The sequence below is a fragment of the Gymnoscopelus microlampas genome (assembly GCF_963454915.1).
Source record: "Gymnoscopelus microlampas genome assembly, chromosome: 10".
NCBI lineage: Eukaryota > Metazoa > Chordata > Actinopteri > Myctophiformes > Myctophidae > Gymnoscopelus > Gymnoscopelus microlampas.
In genome coordinates, this window is record NC_139947.1 from 7,152,887 (window position 1) to 7,174,750 (window position 21,864).

The following is a 21,864-nucleotide window of genomic DNA, read 5'->3' on the forward strand; positions in this document are numbered from 1 at the left end:
ACACACACACACACACACACACACACACACACACACACACACACACACACCAAGTCAGTTAATAACACACACACCAAGTCAGTTAAGATCTACATTTGTGTAGATTTGTTCACTAGTTTTATGCAACACCATTGTACGACAAAGTATAAAATAGTGGTTAATCAGACTAATCGGTTTAGTCAATTATTTAAAAAAAAATGATTTGATTATTTTTCATGTCAATATTTTTCATGTCAATATAAGTCAAGTCAAGTTAATTAAGAACTTAACTTAACAGCTACCATCAGCTCCCTGTACTTACTGCACATCTTAGTTAGTTACTCAAGCCATGCAACTCATATGCTGAGTTGGCTGTGCCCGGCATCGAACCCAGGACCTTCTTTATTTTAGACATTTCTGTTAGACGATAAGCCCCTTGAGATGCATCATCTCCTTTTCGAGGGGGTCCTCAAGTTTTTTAGTTTAGTTTTTTTCCCAAAACTATTTAAAAAGTTTACAAAAAAGCCTCAGATTTAATCTCTATAGTTGCAACTTGCAACTCTACAGTATAAGAGTGTCTGCTAAATACAAATTGTAATAGTGATGTACTTACATTTCTTGCAGCCTGCCTCATCAGAACCGTCAGAGCACTGCTGTCGTCCATCACACTTCTGTGTGTCTGGCACACAGCCTCCACTACGACAGGAAAACTCTCCTGGTCGACACGTAACTACAACACAACAACACAGCCTCCATTACCACAGGAACATTCTCCTCTCCTTCATAATGGCAACTAAACAACACATTCACCTAGAGAAAAAGACAATATTTTACATACAACAAAACATATCTTTTTGGCATTTTCTCTTAGTTACAAGCACAACATGGCATGACTACCATGCCAAACTGCAATTTGTTTATTTTCAATTATACATTCGAAGATTTACATTTAAACTTGTAATATCCCCATGAGGAAATTCTGAAATACCTTTTATTTGGCAGAGAAGTATGAACATAAAAGGTATATTACTTTGTTAATGAATGTAACAGTGGTCACAGCTGGCTACTGTGAAAACAGCCCATAATTTAGGACAAAACTGGTGTGTCAACAGCTAAAAAACTGAATCTTCTCTGATTTAAATCCTGCAGAAAATGAAACGAAATGTAAAACGTGATGTTCAGTACGTACGACAGTTCAGTTCGTCTGTGTTGTCTTCACAGTCGTCCACTCCGTCACACTGCAGGAAGAGAGCCTTACAGCGGCCGTTCCCACAGCGCAGCTGAGACGAATCACACTCTGTACAAAACACAAGCAAAGTTCCAAACACTTATTGTATACTGTAGCTCCAAGAGTGAGATCAAAGACTGTCATCATAACTGTCTCTTTCATTGGGTCCAGTGTTGATTTCGTCGACTAAAACTGAGACGAAAAATTTTCATCGGCTACCTTTTTTCACTGACAAACTAAATAAAAACGAAATAAAAAACTAAGCTACGATGACTAAGACTAAATATAAAATATAAAACGAAATATATTGACGATATATTGAATTCTGTCAACAAATACAAACTAGACTGAAATGTCAGGGAGGTACTAGTGGAGAAGAGATCCAGTAGAACTAAGACGAGTCATTTTATGTTCGTTTGCACTCGGGTGTTGCGCTCTGAAAATAGCAGATCTACAAGCTCACAACGCGCCGTGCTGCAACGCATCGTGGGTTTGTAGATCGGCTATTTTCAGCATGCAACCAAGTGTAAAATCAGCCATTACGACACCATCAAGGCACCACCAAAATACATTTTAGTCGAATAAATCAACAGTAGATTTAGTCGACTATACTCTTATGATATTTAGTCGACTAAAACTAGCGAAAAACTAAAACATTTCAGATGACTAAAATATGACTTTTATTCAAAAGACTATGACTAAAACTAAATCAAAATCTGCTGTCAAAATCAACACTGATTGTGTCTGGTAACAAACATGAGTGACGTACTGCAGTTGTCTTCATCACTGTTGTCATGGCAGTCGTTCCAGCCGTCACATGTCAGAGTGGAGTTGATGCACAGGTTGTTGGCACAATGGAACCTCCCTGGACAGGCTGGAGCACACCATAACATACTCAGGGTTAATCTACCCATTTGAAAACTCTGAGAGTGTACAAATGTAAGAAATGAACCCCTAAGGGTCCATTTGGTTACATTTGTATACTCACGCTTTAGAAATCAAACCCAAAGCAATTTAAGTGCAATTTATACTCCATCACATGATGGCGTTGCTTGCCGACAAGAACGCGTTGTTAGCTTGTAAATCAGTTTGTGTTAGTAACAACAACGGAGCATAAATTAGGCATTACTTCTCTGCCATTTTGTTAAGTAAAACAAAAAAATGAGGTGCTCCATAACGATCCAGTGATTTAGATCTTAAAGAGATGCCTTCACAGTTCTAAATTATATTACACATAATGATCATTGGGTTTCATTATATTAATAATAATAATAATCTATTATTATTAGATCATGTTTGTTTTCTAACAAAAAAAACATATTGGTGTTAAGAATCTGCATATACTGTATGTGGACACACCCAACAGCCCATTAACCACATATAAATTATGTTGACTGGAGTACCCAAGGGGTCCATACTAGTAGGCCCCCTATTTTTTTCCCCTCTACACCACATATCTTCACCCCAGAATATTATAAGTATATAATAAAAACCTGCTTCACAACAACAATGCCTTTGTAACTAACTAAGACAGTAGCCATGATGGTGTTTTTTCATGCATGGATTGCACAGACTATCAAGATGTTCCACATTCTTTAAATTTCCTGGCTGTTGAGGTGCATTCACATCAGATGAGACACACAGACAGGTATGTCTGTGTGTATATCTAGAGCAACGAGATTCGATATGAACATGAATGTCATGGGAGGTAAATCAGGATCATAAGAAGTCCAATCTGTTTCTATTCACTATTCCGTTTTAACAGAGAAGCTTGCAGCTTACAAAAAGAAACTAAGAACATACACAGGGAAGACAATCCGAGTGCCGCGCTATGAGCTTGTAGATCTGCTATTTTTGGAAAATGTGTGCAAATGTTAATATTTATTTTATATAAAAAAAAAATCTAAATATTTTGTGGAATTGGAACCTCAGGTCTTAATCAGTATCATTGGTAACACCTGTGAAGGAAGTAAGAAAGAGGCCCAATTTCTCTTCAATATGGCGGCTGTGCATAGAGCCAATTGTGACAGTGCCTGTTTAAAAATTCAGAAACTTGAAGCATGCAGTCGCTTGTCGTCTTGCAAAGAATAAGACATAAAACAGTCAAACAGTCATACTGTACAGTATGTACAGTTACACACACTGACTACATCTGAATAACATGAAGTTGTGTGATGATGTAGAAACAACGGCTCTCACGTGAAAAGTGACTGAAAACAGATTGAAGGCTTACGGTTGTTTGGGGCAAAAGCTTCAAACTGTGCGGAGAAACCGTGGTCTACGTAGGACTTGTCAGAGATGAACTTGACCTGCATCGTGTGTCCCCGGCTGGTGACCACAGTGCTGTCCGGTCTGTCCCCACAGAGCCTGTACAGGACAACAGAGACACAGTGAGGGACAAGGACACGATGGTCCAACCTTACACTCATTCTCGCGCACTCCACAGTGGTGGAAAAAGTACTCACATTTTTTACTTTAATAAAATTATCGATACTGCATCGTAGAAATACTCTGTCCGGTAATCAAAATTTACTCGAGTAAAAGTATAAAAGTATTGGCATCAAAATATACGTACTAAAAGTAAAAGTACTAATTATGTCTTCAAATGTGTAAAAAATCTTTTGAAAATAGCCGATCTACAAGCTCAAACAAGCGGTTAATGTGTGCATTGTAATAATAATCAAAATCTACAAAGTAACTAGTAACTAAAGTTTTCAAATAATTGTAGTGGAGTAAAAGTATAATATGTACCTCTGAGATGTAGTGGAGTAGAAGTAAAAGTATTGGAAATTGGAAGTACTCAAATTAAGTACAAATACCTCAACATTGTACACCACTGCACACAAGCAATCACACAAGCACGATTCTGTAATCATTGTGACAGGCCAAACAGAGACATGTAGGGGACAGTTATAAACGGCATTATTTAAAACAAAATGACTAAACTAGATGTCTGACCTTTGGCCGTTGACCTGGATGTAATCTTTATGACACTCGGTGGTGTTCTGCCCCGGTTCAGACAAAGAAAACGTGGTGAACTGAACCTTTACAAACCTTCCTTCAGGGACCTGAGAGAAACGGAGTGAAACATACATTTTTATATCACCATTATGTCAGAATATATATAATAAATCCAAACTCTGTTCCTGTTTCCCCGTAATATTGAATGTTTGTTTGAGGACTCCTTTCTGTGCAATATTTCCCTCATTATGAACTGACTGTGATTTTATGTGCTTTTAGTATTTTAGTATTCTTCTTTTTTTTAAACTCATTCAGTGCCCAGCTTATTTATGGAATTTTGGCTCTGAGTGCCACAGCCAAAATTCATTGTAAAAAAAAAAGTGCTTAGGAGCCGAGATACAGCCTTTTTAAGTAAGAAGTTAAACAAAGAGTGAATGGAGCAGCAAATCTTCAAATCATCATATCTTGGGTTCTGAACATTTTTTTCCAAAAAAAGAAATGAATAAAAAATAGACGTCTTAGACGTCCAGTGGCACTCAGGGCTTATATCAACCAAGGGGCAAGGCTGAGATATTTACGATGAGGCCGACAAAATGGCCAGAGTGGCGCTGTTTTACCCTGCGCCGACCTGTGAGTTCAGAAAGAATTTATTTTAGCGCAAGTGAATGGGTTTTTTGACAAACTTTAGACTAGATTTTCTTACTGTAATAAAAATTGTCATAAATTCTATATGCTTCCAGTCGCTAGTTTAAAGTCTCCTTTCAATCATCAGGATATGCGTTTTGCTAAATTATGGTTCTATTTATTATAAAATTGACGATAAAGTAGGCTATTCTCTAGGAGGGGCGGGATGATTTGATTGACACGCTACACAACCAATAGCATTCATTCCCCGCCCCCCGCTCTTGATTGACAAGTTACCCAACCAATAATGGTCTGAACTCATTCTGACGCGTATTGAAAGATGGCGGACCTACAGTCTTGCAGCAAAGGCGTCATTTTCGGTCTGTAGAAAGCAGCGGAGGGGGTTTGTCCATCTCATTTATACAGTCTATGATATCAACGGACGTCTTAGACGTCCAGTGGCACTGAATGAGTTAACTAGGAGTAGTTTTAGATTATAGTAAACCAGTGGAACGGAATTTCTTTTAATTATTAATTTCATGTATTGTTGAATGACAATAAAAGCTATCTAATAGATAGTATCTATCTATGTAAACATACAGGTATTTGTTTTTGTCAATGGAAATGTTTTCACAATATAAAATAAAGTGTCCAGAACATTAGCTATGTCATAACAAGGCTTTACAAAAACAGAACTGACTTCAACTGCATTGCTGCGTTTATAAAACTATGAAACGATATCTCATAATTTATTTACTCCCTAATATCGGTTATCGGACCCAGAAATCGGGCTCTACTGAAAACTATGAATGGACCCTAAAAATGACAAAGCGAATGTACCCATGTAGGGTGTATAGGCTCTATGCACAGCCATAGTATCACTTCCTTCACAGGTGTTACCAATGATACTAATGAAGGCTCTGTTCCATTTAGTGTAGCACAGTGGTTTCCAGACCCCCATAACTCTGAGAGTGTACAAATGGAACCAAATGGACCCGAGTTACACACCCGTAAGGGGCCATTTGGAAGCCCATGAGGGTCCCTGGACACCAACTTTAGACCCACTGGTGTAGCAGAGTGTTTCCAGTGGGCCAACATGCACAACATCAGCACCCTGACTCTGTTTGACCAGAATGGAACAGAGCCTTCATTAGTATCATTGGCAACACCTGCGAAGGTCTTCACAATATGGCTGCTGTGCATAGGGTGCATTGGGGTCCTAATAAGAATCTTTAGCTTACCTGGATGTCCCACACACAGGTGATTCGTGGAGGGTAGTTAGATGGAAAATATGGAGATGTGAAGGAACCTTTGAGTCCTGACAGAGTACCACCACACTCTACAAAACCACAGTACAAATAAAAACAAGGTTGTTTCAGGAAACAATGTCAACAAATCTTTTTTTTCTTCTTTTTTCTTTTTTACCAGATATCTGTAATCTAATAACCACTTTTAAACCTTATATATTCTTTATTGACTGGAGTCTCCCAGGGGTCTTTTTATTATTTTTTTTAACCTTCTACTCAGGCTTTTGGGAGCATCCCGGACCGTTTTTAAGTTGCTTGATTCAGTATTTAGATATTTGATATTCATTTTATCAGACACGCCCCCTTCCCATACAAACCCATCATAACTTCAAACTCCATTTTAACCATGTTAGATTCATCAAAAACACCCGTCCTTGGTTCTGGTGACTTTAAATTACTTTTTTCATTTTTTTTGGGGGGGGGGGATAATAAAATACAATAAAAAGATTAAATTAAATAAATGAAAAAAGTAATAAAAAAAACACGCCCCCTCACGTATTAGGGGGCAGTATGGTCACCAGAACCAAGGACGGGTGTTTCTGGTTAAAATGGAGTTTGAAGTTACAATGGATTTGTATAGGAAGGGGCGTGTCTGATAAAATGAATATTAAATATCTAAATACTGATTCAAGCAACTTAAAAACTGTCTGGGGGCTCACACAAGCCTGAGTAGACGATAAAATTACCAAAAATGTATTTTTGAAAGTGAAATATCCCTTTAAGTTGGCCACCTACTTTTTTTTCCCTCTATACCAAATCTCTTCGCCCCCAAAATAGCTGATTGACAAGCTCACAACGCAACGTCTGCCTACTGTAACAGCCGCTGAATGTTTTCCCCAAAATAGAGATGCTAAGGTTTCTGTGGTTAGTAATTAGATTACTGTAATCTGATTATTGTCTTGCATCTGTGAGATTAATAATAGGCTCTATGCACAGCAGCCATATTGGGAATGAATTGGGCCCCTTCCTTACTTCCTTCACAGGTGTTACCAATAATACTAATTAAGGCTCAGTTCCATTCAGTGTGGCATAGTGGGTGTCTTATTTTCAAGGACCCCCATAACTCCGAGAGTGTACACTCTCAGAGTTAATGAGTGTACACTCATTTGTACACTCTCAGAGTTACACCCCCACCATAAGGGGCCATTTGGGAACCAAAATGGAGTGTTTCTAGTGAGCCAACATGCACGTTATCAGCACCCTGACCAGAATGGAACAGAGCCTTCATTAGTATCATTGGTAACACCTGTGAAGGAAGTATGAAGAGGCCCAATTTCTTTCCAATATGGCTGCTGTGCATAGAGCCTATTACATCTTTTTGTAAAGAAGTGAGCGTAATCTCTAAAAAATATATTGATATGTTCATACTTTGGCTGTTGACAGGGACCTGGGAGTACACGGCTCTGAACCCAGGGAAGTTCCTCTCCTCGCTGGTGACCAGGACCAACAGCATGACGTTCCCCGATGACAGGAAGGACAAGGGAGCCTGGGAATACCCACACTTCCTGTGGAAAGATAAGCCATTTTACAATTTAGACATTTTTAGTGACCAAGATACAGTATATCTGTATGGTCAACTAACATCAAGACTGTTGTAACTGAGATGTGCTTTTCAAGATGCCATTTTCATTATGTTTCATGATGTTGATGTGTATCATATGGTCTGTCTGTCTGTCAAAAAAAGAGTGCCTGGTTGAAAGTGCTTACAGTAAGTCAAAGATGGGAGCAGTGGTTTAAAGTAACTAAATACATAATACTCAAGTACTGTACTTAAGTGCAATTTTGAAGATTTTTTTTTACTTTACTGGAGTATTTCCCATTTGCAGCACTTTTACTTCTACTCCACTACATCTCAGAGGCAAATATTGTACTTTTACTCCACTCAGGGACGTGCTGGCCACTGGGAAATTTGGGACAATTCCAGAACGGCCGCGCCATTCCAGGCCGCCAAAACAGGGACAAACGGCCGGTGGGCCACCCAAAAAAAAAAATATATATATATTTTTTTTCTCCCGTTTTAGGATTATTACGGTCATTTCCGGGTCGCGCGGCCCAATTATTAGTTACGTTACTGTTTGGGCTGGGATGCTTTTCAGCAATGGCGTAATTTACATAGGGTTGCTGGGTTAAAACAGTGATGATACCAATACTTTTGTACTTTTACTCAAGTTACATTTTGAATTCCGGACTTTTGCTTGTAACAGAGTATTTCTACATTGCAGTATTGATACTTTTACTTAAGTCAAAAATGTGAGTACTTTTTCCACCACTGATGCTTAGGCTCTTTTAACTGTCCGGACACACAGTGCTCTATAGATCTACTCACTCTGTTAACACACGGTTCTCCATAGGAGCCAGGGAGTCATAGATCTTGATGAAGTCCTGCGTGCAGTCGTCCTCCAGGCTGAAGGTGTCAAAGTCCAGCTTGACGCGGTGACCCGGCTCTGCTCTGAGCTTCCACTCTAGGTAGGTGTTGGCTGTGTACGGGGAGTCCGGAAAACCAGGAGACCGGAGCGTTCCGTTCTTACGGGTGTGGATTGGAAACGACTTCCGGGCTGAAAAACAAACAAAGTGTTAAATATATTACACACTATTACACAAGTACTAGTCCATTTTTTATATGAGAAATAGCTTAAAGGGATAGTTCACCCCCAAAATGACTTTATTTCTATCGATTAGTCACCCCCACGGTAAGCTGCGGTTCCGGTAGGAGACACGAAGGAGACTCTTTGTGTCTCCTACCGGTCCGCTGGTCATCAAATTATTGGCTTAGGAATGCGACAAAAAAACAAAAAAATATCCATGAATTCAAGTCTCCATGGGGTGACTAATCGATAGAAATAATGTCATTTTGGGGGTGAACTATCCCTTTAAAACATATTATTTTCCAAAACATACAAAGAAATATATAGTTTCATATTGTTTCGTTCTTCTTGGACTTTTATGAAACTGAAAGCACCAACCAAAGGAAAAAGCCACTTGACTGGATATTTAAATCCTTAATTGACTAAAATACCTCATATCAGACAATAGCGTCTATATTGAGTATATGTATACAGTTTGTAGATCATTGAATGATAATGATGAATATGATATTTCTTCTTTTCTTCTTTTTCTTTTTTACCACAAATGTTTTTTTTTGTTTAGAACCATGTAGAATTATGGATAAACTTGCATGTGTGCAACAAATAGAGTATACAGTACACTAACCAAACATTGGTAACAGTACAGTAATTTGATGAGGGAACCTACAGTTTACTCAAGAAATTAAAAACAAATGTTATGTTTAGAAATACATCTTACCGGTAAATGTTTTCTTGGTCATACGTGGGTCCAAAGCTGAGAAAAGGAAATAATGAGCTTGTGAGCTTATAGATCTGCTGTTTTTGCTATAAAAAATATATTATAATAATAATGATAATAATAAAATGTATGAACATTTTTCAACATTTTGTTTTCTTTATGTTGAAAGTGATTGGACAATATGGAAATGGAAATAACATTTCTGTTCATTTTATCCAGCTGTTTTTATACAGATGAATGGAAAACATTCTAACTATTATGCAAAAATAATAGCGACGAGCTCAAATGGATGATGAATGGAGGATTGAGTGCCAGCGATTCTCAAACTTTTTCACATCAAGGACCCCCAAACACACCAAGCTCACAACGCGTCGCAGTGTGACGCGTTGTGTGCTTGTAGATCGGCTATTTTCAAATAGCTGAATTATAAATGAGGGTTAACCCTTTAAGGCCGGGAAGGAAACGCATGCGTGTCATTTTAAGGTTTCTTTGGCTATTAAAAAATAGCAGATATACAAGCTCATAGCGCGGCACCGAGTGCCGCGCTATGAGCTTGTAGATCTGCTATTTTTTAGAAAAATCGTGTCCCTGGAACAAAATATTTTTAGATGGGAGGGGGTCCGCGGACAAATACATATTATTTTGGGGGTCCTTGACACAAAACGTTTGAAAACCATTGATAATAATAATGAGCAACATAAGTCAAATAATTATGAAAAAAACTTTAGGAAAAAAAACCTGTTAAGATTTACAAGACATTTGTAAAATTTTTAGTGAATTTGTAAAAAGATTTGAGTTAAAAACTTTCGCTTTAAAAAAGTATATATATATATTTAACCTAAAGATGGAATGCAGTGAACCTACCTCCGGCCACGACGTTTTTGTAGGTCAGCGGGTTTTTGACGATGTTAGGCTTGGTTACTGGTCTGATCAGTACGCGTCCCTGCCTGCCCTGCTGTCCTTCTGTCTCCTCGTCCTCCAGAGCCTCGATGGCCTCGTCCAGAGACCGCACCCTGAACTCTGGGACGTCAAACTGGGACTCGTAGTAGGCCACCATCACGTCACTGGCTCCCGAACCGTCTCCTTCACTGTACGACACAACGGCAAGTGAGTTAGTCTCGTGTAGCCAGACGACTTATTTCACAATCTCTGAATGCTATATAGATATGCTTTGACTAATTTGATTTACAGTAGGACACATTTACGTGACTGCAAAGAGGAAATGGAGGCGGGACATCCGAATCATGACTGTGTGACGGAAGCATTTCAAAATTGAGTGAGTCGACAATCTGTCCCGAAGTGATTATTCTATCAATGATTAATTCGATTAATTGAATAAGTGAGCACATTTCTTTTACATGATGTAGAATATCCTTTCTGAAAGTCGTCATTAACCACTTAAACCCTCTAGTCTTAGTGAAACGGACCTGAGTTGCAAATGTACTTGGTCTGCTCTTGTTTCCTTCTACGCCAAATCTCTTCGTCAAACAATAGCCGATTTGCTATTTTTGGCAAATGTTGGATGCTGGGGTTCAAGTGGTTAAGGCAGGGGTTCTCAAACTTTTTCGTGCCAAGGACCCCCAAATTGATATGTACTGTATGTGGCCGGTATGTGAACCCCCACCTGAAAATATGTTGTGCCAGTGCCCCCAGAAGCAAAGATTTGTGTTAAAAAAATTGCCTTTAAAACAGAAAGATTGAAAGATTTTCACACAGTTTCAAGATTTAAAAAAAATAGCAGATCTACAGTAGATCTGCTATTTTTGAATAGCCAAAGTATAAAATATGGATAAAGAGTTTAAAATGAGTGAGGCTTTATTAACTCATTTGGGGGTCTTTGAGAACCAATGGGTTAAGGCACAGTATTCAAGTATTCTACATGAAGAACATTTGTTATCGGATGACGTCATATCCTTGTTTGAATTAGCATTATTTTACTCATTTATTTCATTTGCCGTTTTAACCCACTCCTGGAACCTGGACCTGGAACGCATCTGTGTCAAAAATAGCAGATATACAGTACAAGCTCATAAGTGCCGCGCTATGAGCTTGTAGATCTGCTATTTTTGAAAAATCTTTTTTTTTTTTAGGATTTTTTATTTATTTATTTTTTTAAGAATCGCCTCAGGTCTTAATGGGGTAATGTTTGGAGTGGGTGAGTCTGGTGCAACGCTCAGGTCCTGGACCTGGTGAGACGAAGGAGGGGCCCGGCCAGGAGGCCATCCACAGAGCCTAGTCCCTCCACGTGCCAGAGCCTCCCCCAGTCCCAGCAGAGTAGTTCCGGAGAAGCGGACTGAGGGGCCCTGTCTTTCCCTATGAGGACTGACCGTGGGTAGTTACGAGGACGCAAGACCTGGGCGAGGGTGTATGTTATATGTTGCGAGACCCGAAACACCCGATGACCCCAGGCTACAACGCTGATGTGTCCCAGGTGCATCCATGTGATGTTTTTTTCGTTATGGTAATCAGCTTGTCCAAGGTTACAGTTCTGTAACCTTGTTTGGAAAAGCGCTATGCAAATACAATCACTATCATTAACATGAATCTCACCTGAAGGCTTGAACTGTTGATCCTGTGAAATATCTGCTCAGCTCTGTGTTCTTATCATAAATCATTTTCAGCTGAAAGGAACGAGGTGACATGTACAGTATATTATTCACACTGTACTGTATGGAAATGGTATACATTTATATAGCGTTTTTATCCAAAGCACTTAACAATGCATTTCACATTCACCCACACACACACACACACACTGACGGCAGAGGAAACCATGCAAGACACCAACCTGCTCGTCAGGAGCAGTTAAAGGGATAGTTCACCCTCAAAATGACCTTTTTTCTATTGATTACACACCCCATGGAGACTTGAATTCATGGAGCTTTTTTTTTTTTTGTCGCATTCCTAAGCCAATAATTTGATGACCGGCAGTGGTAGGAGACACAAAGTGTCAACTTTGAGTCTCCTACCGGAGACGTTAGCATGTTTCCATGCTAATCAAATTATTGGCTTAGGAATGCGACAAAAACAAAGGTGAATTTATCCATTTTGGCGCTTGTAATGGTTACTGTGTACTTTTAACTGATGCCAATGCAAATATTCCATTCAATTGGTAACCATCCGCGGGCCACAACAAATGTATTTATCACATACGTACACACATATGCTTATTTAGTCACAAAGACAACAAGGGAAGAATATTTGATCAGAGCAAAACAAACACAAAGCACATCATAGCCTGGATACTGTGAATTGTGTCAGTGTAACTTCATGTAGGTTCAATAATAAATATGGACAACAACCCACCAAAAGATAAGAGATAAGAGAAGTCCAAAGTCAACTTGGGAATCATGTATCTGCATTGTTTGATTGCATTCAAATAATGTTAAGATTATTCAAAATGTGTATTAGAACTACTAATACTGTTATACATGTTGAAATAAAAACATCATCTGGCTTTCGTTCTCCCTGGCAGTATTGCAAGACAGATAAGACTTCTGCTAGGCAGCCTTATAGAAGAGTTATGATAGCTTATCAGATTATAAGCCTATGCATACAATATCTTAAGAATTACAACTCAGGTAACACCTTGAAATGTTGACTTGGTTGTGCTCTCTGAAGCGGAGGCTTTCTATGTTCATTCGATTATGGAAATCCCCAAAATGTGTGCTGCCCTTTTAAATATTTTTTGAGCACGGATGTTTTAACGATTTAAGCAAGGTAATCACACACACAGCATGCAGAGAGACAGTGTAGTGGCTCAGTAAACTAGGATCACAGGTAACACAATAAACTACAGTAGCATCAATCTAAACCAGTGGTTCTCAAACTTCTTTTGGGGGTCAAGGACCCCCAAAATGATTTGTGTAAATAATTTGAAATTATTAAACATTTTCCAAACATTGTTGAATTTTTCAAATAATTTCAAAAATAGCAGATCTACAAGCTCATAGCGCGGCACTCGGTGCTGCACTATGAGCTTGTATATCTGCCATTTTTGAATAGCCAAAGTATGAAATATGGTTGATGGTTGAAATGATTGTGATGCTATATTAACTAATTTTGCCGGTACACCCTCAAGGACCCCACTTTGATAACAATGGTCTAAACAATATACAATCAAAATAATAATCTGTACATTGAAACTAAAGGATACCAGGTAAACAATGAACCTACTGTAGAATCTGTCTAAAATAACATGCTATCTAAATTATATTTTAACCTTGACCTGAGCTGTGATAAAACTGACCTGTGTGTTGACGAGTGAGGCCAGACCTTTAAACTCCTGGCTGTCTGGGTCTTCATAAGCATCTGTAAACCTCCTGTTAGATATCGCCATGGAGCCGATGTAAACCTTCCTCACGCTCACATCTCTGCGCACTGAAACACACACACACACACACACACACACACACACACACACACACACACACACACACACACACACACACACACACACACCTGCATGTTGACATGTTCTGCTTAAGCTCACACACTTTACCCGTGAATAAGATGTGCTATGAAAATATTAACATGACAGAGTGACTCACCACGTATAACTAGTGAAAACAATACATTATAATGCTATTACAATGTAACAATTACAGGAATATTATTACAGGTCATGGAATATATGCACATATATGTGCATGTGTGTTTTTCCTTTTTTTAACTATACTGTATATATGAGTATACAGTATATTTGTATCTTCATTTTGTACATATGGCTTGCTTGGCTGATTGAACGAGTGAGTGATTTTGCAGGTTGTTGGAGGGTGCTGATTGGTTCCAGGCAGCCTTCTGAAGGGAAGTTTAAAAGGCCAGGTTTTCCCCATGCTTCAGTGGGGCTTCCTTCTTTCTACTGTAGCCAGAGTGCCAGCCCAACCTGACACTCTGTGTAGAACTCTGTTTTAACAGCCTAGGTTTTCATAGGGGTGGGTAGCCTTTATTTTGTTTGTTTGTTTGATTGTTTGTTTGTTTCTTACAGTGGAAGTGCCAGAACAGTAGTCCAGACAGACAGACAGGTACATATACTTACAGTGGAAGTGCCAGACCAGTAGTCCAGACAGACAGGTACATATACTTACAGTGGAAGTGACAGACAGACAGACAGACAGACAGACAGACAGATATACTTACAGTGGAAGTGCCAGACCAGTAGTCCGGTCAACAGAGCCAGAGCTGCGGCTGCAGCCACCAGGCCAACACCCAGCCACAACTTCCTCTTCTTCTTCTCCACATCTTTGGGGTCAGAAGTTGGCAGCACAGCAGCGTCAAACTACATCCAGTAGATAGGCAAATGTTAAATGCAGATGTTTAACAATAATTCATTTGGTTTCATTTTACGCTCTCAAGAGTTAGAGATCTATAAGGGTTCATCCTAGTTATTTTGAAGCTCTTATCATTGGTTTTCTTCTAACTCTATTTAAACGACCATTTGCCCTGTCATTTGGTGACTATAAAGTCATTAACTCCTAAATTGTAAATCAACAGATGTATGTATTCTACAATTGGTTCATGTTTATTACATCGGTTTATAAACATTATTATACATTATTTTGTGTGTGTGTGTGTGTGTGTGTGTGTGTGTGTGTGTGTGTGTGTGTGTGTGTGTGTGTGTGTGTGTGTGTGTGTGTGTGTGTGTGTGTGTGTGTGTGTGTGTGTGTGTGTGTGTGTGTGTGTGTGTGTGTGTGTGTGTGTACTGTGCAGTGTTCCATGTGTGTGTGGAATGTGACAGCGCTGCTACATATGTCTGTGGTGAACTTGTCGACTCCTGTCCCACAACCTCCCCACAACCTCCTGGCTTTAACCGTGTATGTTTTTATGTACATACAGTACATATCATCTCTCTAGTATATCTATACAGTAATAATAATAATAATAATAATAATAATAATAATACTAAACTGTATTTGTATAGCACCTTTCATGACATGAAATGCAGCTCAAAGTGCTTTACAGAGCAAGAATACAATTACAGTTACAACGAGTACATAGTTATTATTACAACTAGTACACAGTTATTATACTAACATCTCAATAACATTTAACCCTAGCGTCCATATATTGGGGTGATCATTCCGCGCAAATATCTACACCCTCATTCATTATTCTATTAAACTATCGAGTATCGGCGCTCGTCGGTTATTTTATAAAATGATAGGCGCTCGGGCACCTGTCACCGGGGAGTGTTGGGCGGGAGGAGTATAAGATGGACGATAAACCAATTATCTGTTGCATCCCCTAAAATATGTTCACACTCCTCCCGGTAACACTTGCTCATATAGGGTACCCGTAATCAACGCTTAATGTATGATTACTTAATACATTATTTAAGTGTTAATTAAGCGTTCATTAAGCATTCAGTCATCATGAATTCATCATGAATTCCTTGTAATTCATCATTAATTCATGTACTAATTAACTTTGCTTAACTAATGATTAACTAATGATGTTAATGATGAATTACAAGGAATTCATGATGAAGTGATGCTTAATTAAAGCTTAATTAAAGCTTAAATAACGCTTAAATAATGTATTAATTCATCATAAATAGGCTCTATGCACAGCAGCCATATTGGAAAGAAATGAGGCCTCTTCTTACTTCCTTCACAGGTGTTGCCAATGATACTAATTAAGGCTCTGTTCCATTCTGGTCAAACAGAGTCTGTGCTGACATTGTGCATGTTGGCTCACTGGAAACACTTGAGGGGGTTCCAAATGGCCCCTTGCGGGTGTGGAACTGCCAGTGTACAAATGGAACCAAATGGACCCTTAAGGGTCCATTTGGTTCCATTTGTATAACTCTAACTCTCAGAGCTATGGGGTCCTAGAAATTAAAAGGTTTGAGAACCACTGTGCTACACAGAATGGAACAGAGCCTTCATTAGTATCATTGGTAACACCTGTGAAGGAAGTGAGGAAGAGGCAGTGATGTTGCTAGGTTTTCAATGCAATGGGTCCTGGGATGCAAGGGTGGTCTTTTAGATGGGTCCCAGGGACATTTTATGGGTCCCACAAAAATGCACAGCGTTTAACTCGTGTTTCATCTTATATGGTTATATTCATGTAGAACATGTATCTGAAAGAAAAGTACACAATTCCAAATCCGACAACTAGTACTTGTAGTACTTGTAGTACTTGATTTTTTTTTTTACATTAACCACTTGAATCCTAGCATCCCTTTTCTGAGGAGAACTTTAGCCAAAAATAGCAGATCTACAAGCTCACACTTGTGAGCTTGTAGATCGGCTATTTTTGGAGTTATAGGTGTGTAAAGGGAAAAAAGAGCAGCAAAAGTTTATCTGAAACACAATTTTATACAATATAGAGGGGGTCCCTGCTTCATCTCTCTCTCAACTAGGGGGTCCTTGGCCTGAAAACACTGAAGACCCCTGCTCTACAGGGAATTATTTGATATCTGGCTGCACGGAAAGACACAAGAATCACAGCTGCCATTAATTAGTGCTGTTCAGTGTTGATTGCCTAGTGGTCAAATTGGGGTCAACAAGCCATCGTTAACTTGCTTTGAAGTTGGGCTGTAAGTTGCGCAGCACTTTCACTCTCTCCCTCTAGCAGCAGCTCGCAATGCCCTGAGACAGAGAGAGAATACTTCTCCATACGGCGGTGTTTTACCGAGATTTTTCTTGTTTTCTGCACTATGCCTTGTAATCCGCGGACGGCTTTGAAATCCACGGATGGCCTTCAAATCCGCGGTAATTTCCGCTAAATTGTAGTGCGTCCCATGGACGCAACGAGGGTGCCGTGAATGCGTCCTTTTTCAATATGGTGCGTCAGAGACGCAGGACGCAGGCCTATGAGCATCTCTGAAGAGGCCCAATTTCCGTCCAATATGGTTGCTGTGCATAGAGCCTATTAATTATATAGGTACCTTATGAGCAAGTGTTACCCTCCTCCCCCCTCCTGCGCTCCTTTCACTGAGTTTCGAGTTCTGACCTCCAAGGGTATCAAGGGTATGACACGCCCTCACTTTCAGGACATGGTCTACCCTTCAACCCTTCCCTTAGATCAGCGATACTACAGGACGTCTGTCCCTCCCCTCCCTACCACACCCTATAGCCCAGTGGTTCTCAACCTGTGGGTCGGGACCCCCGGGGGGGTCCCCACATGATTTTGGGAAGGTCCCCAGATGACAGTGAAGTGACAATCTAAGGACTTTTAAGACCATTCTAATACCTAAAAGAATTCTAATACCTAAAAGAAGAAAATAAAAAGACCCAAAAGCATACACTATAATAAAATAAAATAAAAACTGGTCAAACATTGGACAAATTGTCAAATAATGTAAGAAGGAGGAAGAAATTGTGAAAATAGCCCCACAAGCGCCTCGCAAAGCGAGACTAAGTGAGCTTGTAGATCTGCTATTTTCACAATATTTATCTGTGGAACCAAGTCAAACAAAATTGAATGCCTCAACTTCTACATCACAAGTGCTTGTCAGGGTGTGGGGGGTCCCCAGCTCAAATATGATTATTTTGGGGGTCACGGTCTGAAAAGGTTGCACTCTCAAGTCCATTTGGTTACCAACTCTCCATCATTTAGCTGGGGACCACCTGGAACCACCTCAAGGACCACTGGTGGTCCCCGGACCACTGTTGAGAACCACTGGTTTGGACAGATGCTAGGTGTTTATTTGGTATCCTAGTTATTTTGAAGCACTTATAATAGGCTCTATGCACAGCAGCCATATTATAACTTCCTTCACAGATGTTGATACTAATGAAGGCTCTGTTCCATTTAGTGTAGCACAGTGGTTTCCACGACCCCCATAAGTCTGAGAGTGTACAAATGGAAGGGTCCATTTGGTTCCATTTGTACACTATCAGACTTATGCTTTTCAAAATGTATAAAAATCTTTTGAAAAATACCAGATCTACAAGCTCCCTGACTCTGTTTGACCAGAATGGAACAGAGCCTTCATTAGTATCATTGGCAACACCTGTGAATGTCTTCACATTATGGCTGCTGTGCATAGAGCCTATCGGTAGGCAGCTGTTAACGCCTAAATTGTAAATCAACAGATGTATCAACCATTGGATCATGTTTATTACATTAGTTTATAAACATTATTATACATTATGAATGTTATACGTTATACATTATGAATACCTCCAGGTGTTTTGTAAGGGCATGGTTCAAATGTTCAAGAAAACTATTGCCTGCTCATATTGGCTTATTACATGTGTAATATTGTGTGTGTGTGTGTGTGTGTGTGTGTGTGTGTGTGTGTGTGTGTGTGTGTGTGTGTGTGTGTGTGTGTGTGTGTGTGTGTGTGTGTGTGTGTGTGTGTGTGTGTGTGTGTGTGTGTGTGTGTGTGTGTGTGCGTGTGGGTGTTTGTGTGTTTGAACTGAGTGCCATGTGTGTTGTGAGACATACAGAATTATTTTAATATCCATAATAAAGTACATTTGATTTAAGTAGCTACAGTAGCCCACTCAATAGGCTAAATATACTTCATTACTGTCCACCACTTGACGGACAAAATGACGGAATGAATAACAATTAGCCTAGATGCAAGTTTGATCCATGAACCAGCAGTGGTGTAAAGTAACTAAGTACATTTACTCAAGTACTGTACTTAAAGGACGACTTCACCCATTTTCAACCTATCTTCATATAATTGGTCCTCACTAATGCTAATGATAAAATGGTACAATTTTTGTCTATTCACTCTGTGTCTCAGAGGAGGGCTGTGGACAGTTCAGAAACCTGTCTACCAGTGACATCATTGATGGGGAATCCAAGCTAATAGAGACTGCAGGCTTTGTATTCATGGCAAGTTGCAATGCAATAATAGAAGCCATTGTTCACGTTTCGTTAATAAAAATCTAAATTAAAATTTTGAAATCTTGTTGGAAAAAAAATCCTGCCTAACGATGATGTCACTGGTAGACGGGTTTCTGGACTGTCCACAGCCCTCCTCTGAGACACAGACTGAGTAGAAAAAAATGGTACCATTTTATCATGAGCATTAGTCAGGACATACATGAAGATAGGTTGAAAATGGGTGAAGTCGTCCTTTAAGTACAATTTTGAGGTATTTTTGACCAATTATAGTATTTCCAATTTCAGTACTTTTACTTCTACTCCACTACATCTCAGAGGCAAACATTATACTTGTACTACACTACTAGTTACTTTTGAGATTTTGATTATAATTACAAAACATGCATTAACTACTCCAGCCCTATATACATTTTCACCCACTAGCTCACAATGAGTCGCGACTTGAATGCATTGTGAGCTTGTAGATCAAAAGATGTGAAATGGTACATTCTGCATAATGAGTACTTTTACTTTTGGTAAATTAAGTAAAATTTGATGCCAATACTTTTGTACTTTCACTCAAGCAGATTTGGAATTCCAGGCTTTTACTTGTAACAGAGTATTTCGACTACATTGCAGTAGTATTGATACTTTTACTCCAATTGTCTACTTTTACTTTCTACTCCAGAGGCAAATATTGTACTTTTACTCCACAACAATTATTTGAAGACTTTAGTTACTTTGCAGATATACATTATAAAACATACATGAACCACTTTAGCCCTATTTTATAACTTTTATACCTTTTATGCCATTTGAAAATAGCAGATCTAGAAGCTCACAACGCACGTTGTGATCTTCTAGATCTGCTATTTTCAAACATTTTAGTAGTTTTACTTTTGGTACTTTGAGTAGCCTACATTTTGATACCAATACTTTTGTACTTTCACTCAAGTAGGCCTACATTTTTAATTCCAGACGTTTTACTTGTAACAGAGTATTTCTACATTGCAGAAGTAGGCCCATTGACACTTTTACTTAAGTAAAACATTTGAGTACTTTTTCCACCAGAGTGCTGTAATAGTGTACTATTGTAATGGTTTCTTTTCTTCTTTTATCTTGCAGGACAGGTGCTGCGCCCTGTGGGGCTGATGACGTCACAGTACCTGTGGTATCGGTCCCTGGTATTCTGTTCCAGAAGCCATGGTGATCTGATGGATCCACTTTTACAACTCCTCCAAGATAGATCTATATGTTCTCCCGACGATCCTTTAGGTATTCCTCTGTACCACAACGACCCAAGGTTCTACCGATCATACACCCCGGTCATTGTTGTTCCTCTGTGAGGTGACAACATGTATCCACATAGATCGTCCAAAAAGCAACAATGCCGCGAGTTTAATGCTAGAAACGAATAGACTATAGTTATGCTAATCTGTATGGATGAACATATCTCTGAGTAAAAAGTGATCGTTAATATAGCTAAGCGTAAAAGTGCACGAATAAGGCGACAGAACGGAGCAGAAGGCAGAGAGTGTGTGACACCCACCACTGACACCTGAGACACACTGGAACCAAGGTATATCAAAAGAAGGTTCGGCCAACTACGTCATCATTACCTTTACCGGAACGAGGAAACAAACCTGTCCTACGGACGCAGGTGTTTCACTTACACTTGATCACCACCAGGGGTCGCCTCTTGCGTTTCTTATTGAATCCTTTTTTTTTTTGTTGCCTGAGCTTAATAGGCTCTATTCACAGCAGCCATATTATGAAGACATTCACAGGTGTTACCAATGATACTAATTAAGGCTCTGTTCCATTCTTGTCAAACAGAGTCAGGGTGCTGATATTGTGCATGTTGGCTCACTGGAAACACTCTGTTACACCAGTGGGTCTACAGTTGGGGTCCAGGGACCCTCATGGGCTTCCAAATGGCCCCTTACAGGTGTTGTAACTCTGAGAGTGTACAAATGGAACCAAATGGACTCTTACGGGTCCATTAGCACAGTGGTTTCCACGACCCCCATAACTCTGAGTGTACAAATGGAACCAAATAACTCTGAGTGTACAAATGGAACCAAATGGACGGTCCATTTGGTTCCATTTGTACACTCAGAGTTATGGGGGTCGTGGAAACCACTGTGCTACACTAAATGGAACAGAGCCTTCATTATTATTAGTAATTAGTAATTATCATTGGTAACACCTGGGAAGGAAGTGATAATAGGGCTACTGTGCATAGAGCCTCTTGTGAGCTAAGAGTTATTTCCTAGTTGTTCGTATTCTCTCTGTTGTGCTATTTTACTTTACTTCTTTTTCCCTTTATTTAGTCCTTGTCATAGCTGAATGTTTGTCATGTTGACAGTATGGACATAGTCCTCGTTGTGTGGGGGGATATGGGGAGGAAAAGAGAAAAGGGGGGGGGGGGGGATATTTAAGTTTGTCTTTCTCTCTTGACACTGTAAAACCAGGGGTCTTCAACGTTTTCAGGCCAAGGACCCCTTGGCTGAGAGAGAGAGAGATGAAGCAAAAAAATAGCAGATCTACAAGCGGGGTGTGCGCTTGTAGATCTGCTATTTTTGGCTAATGTTCCACTCAGAATAGGGATGCTGGGGGTTCATGTAAAAAACATGATCCTATCATACAAATATTTGGCAGCCCCCCCTGTAGTAA

General features: G+C 39.5%; 1 protein-coding gene across 2 annotated transcripts in view; it reads right to left on the bottom strand.

Annotated features, from left to right (window-relative positions):
- Nucleotides 1-20,745, bottom strand: part of LOC311054338 (suppressor of tumorigenicity 14 protein homolog) — a 29,781-nt gene extending 9,036 nt beyond the window's left edge. For both annotated transcript variants that reach the window (XR_014601712.1, XM_084070229.1), the window contains exons 1-14: nt 20,355-20,745; nt 14,542-14,680; nt 13,652-13,782; nt 11,953-12,023; nt 10,267-10,490; nt 9,403-9,438; nt 8,426-8,654; nt 7,468-7,604; nt 6,034-6,131; nt 4,166-4,275; nt 3,441-3,574; nt 1,977-2,081; nt 1,169-1,276; nt 593-709 (exon numbers count right to left, since the gene is read on the bottom strand). Coding sequence is in view for 1 of the 2 variants with exons in the window: in XM_084070229.1 (XP_083926355.1) it covers nt 593-709; nt 1,169-1,276; nt 1,977-2,081; nt 3,441-3,574; nt 4,166-4,275; nt 6,034-6,131; nt 7,468-7,604; nt 8,426-8,654; nt 9,403-9,438; nt 10,267-10,490; nt 11,953-12,023; nt 13,652-13,782; nt 14,542-14,680; nt 20,355-20,393 (1,678 nt within the window). In the remaining variant the exon portion in view is untranslated. The remainder of the gene's footprint in view (nt 1-592; nt 710-1,168; nt 1,277-1,976; nt 2,082-3,440; nt 3,575-4,165; nt 4,276-6,033; nt 6,132-7,467; nt 7,605-8,425; nt 8,655-9,402; nt 9,439-10,266; nt 10,491-11,952; nt 12,024-13,651; nt 13,783-14,541; nt 14,681-20,354) is intronic.
- Nucleotides 20,746-21,864: the final 1,119 nt, after the last annotated feature.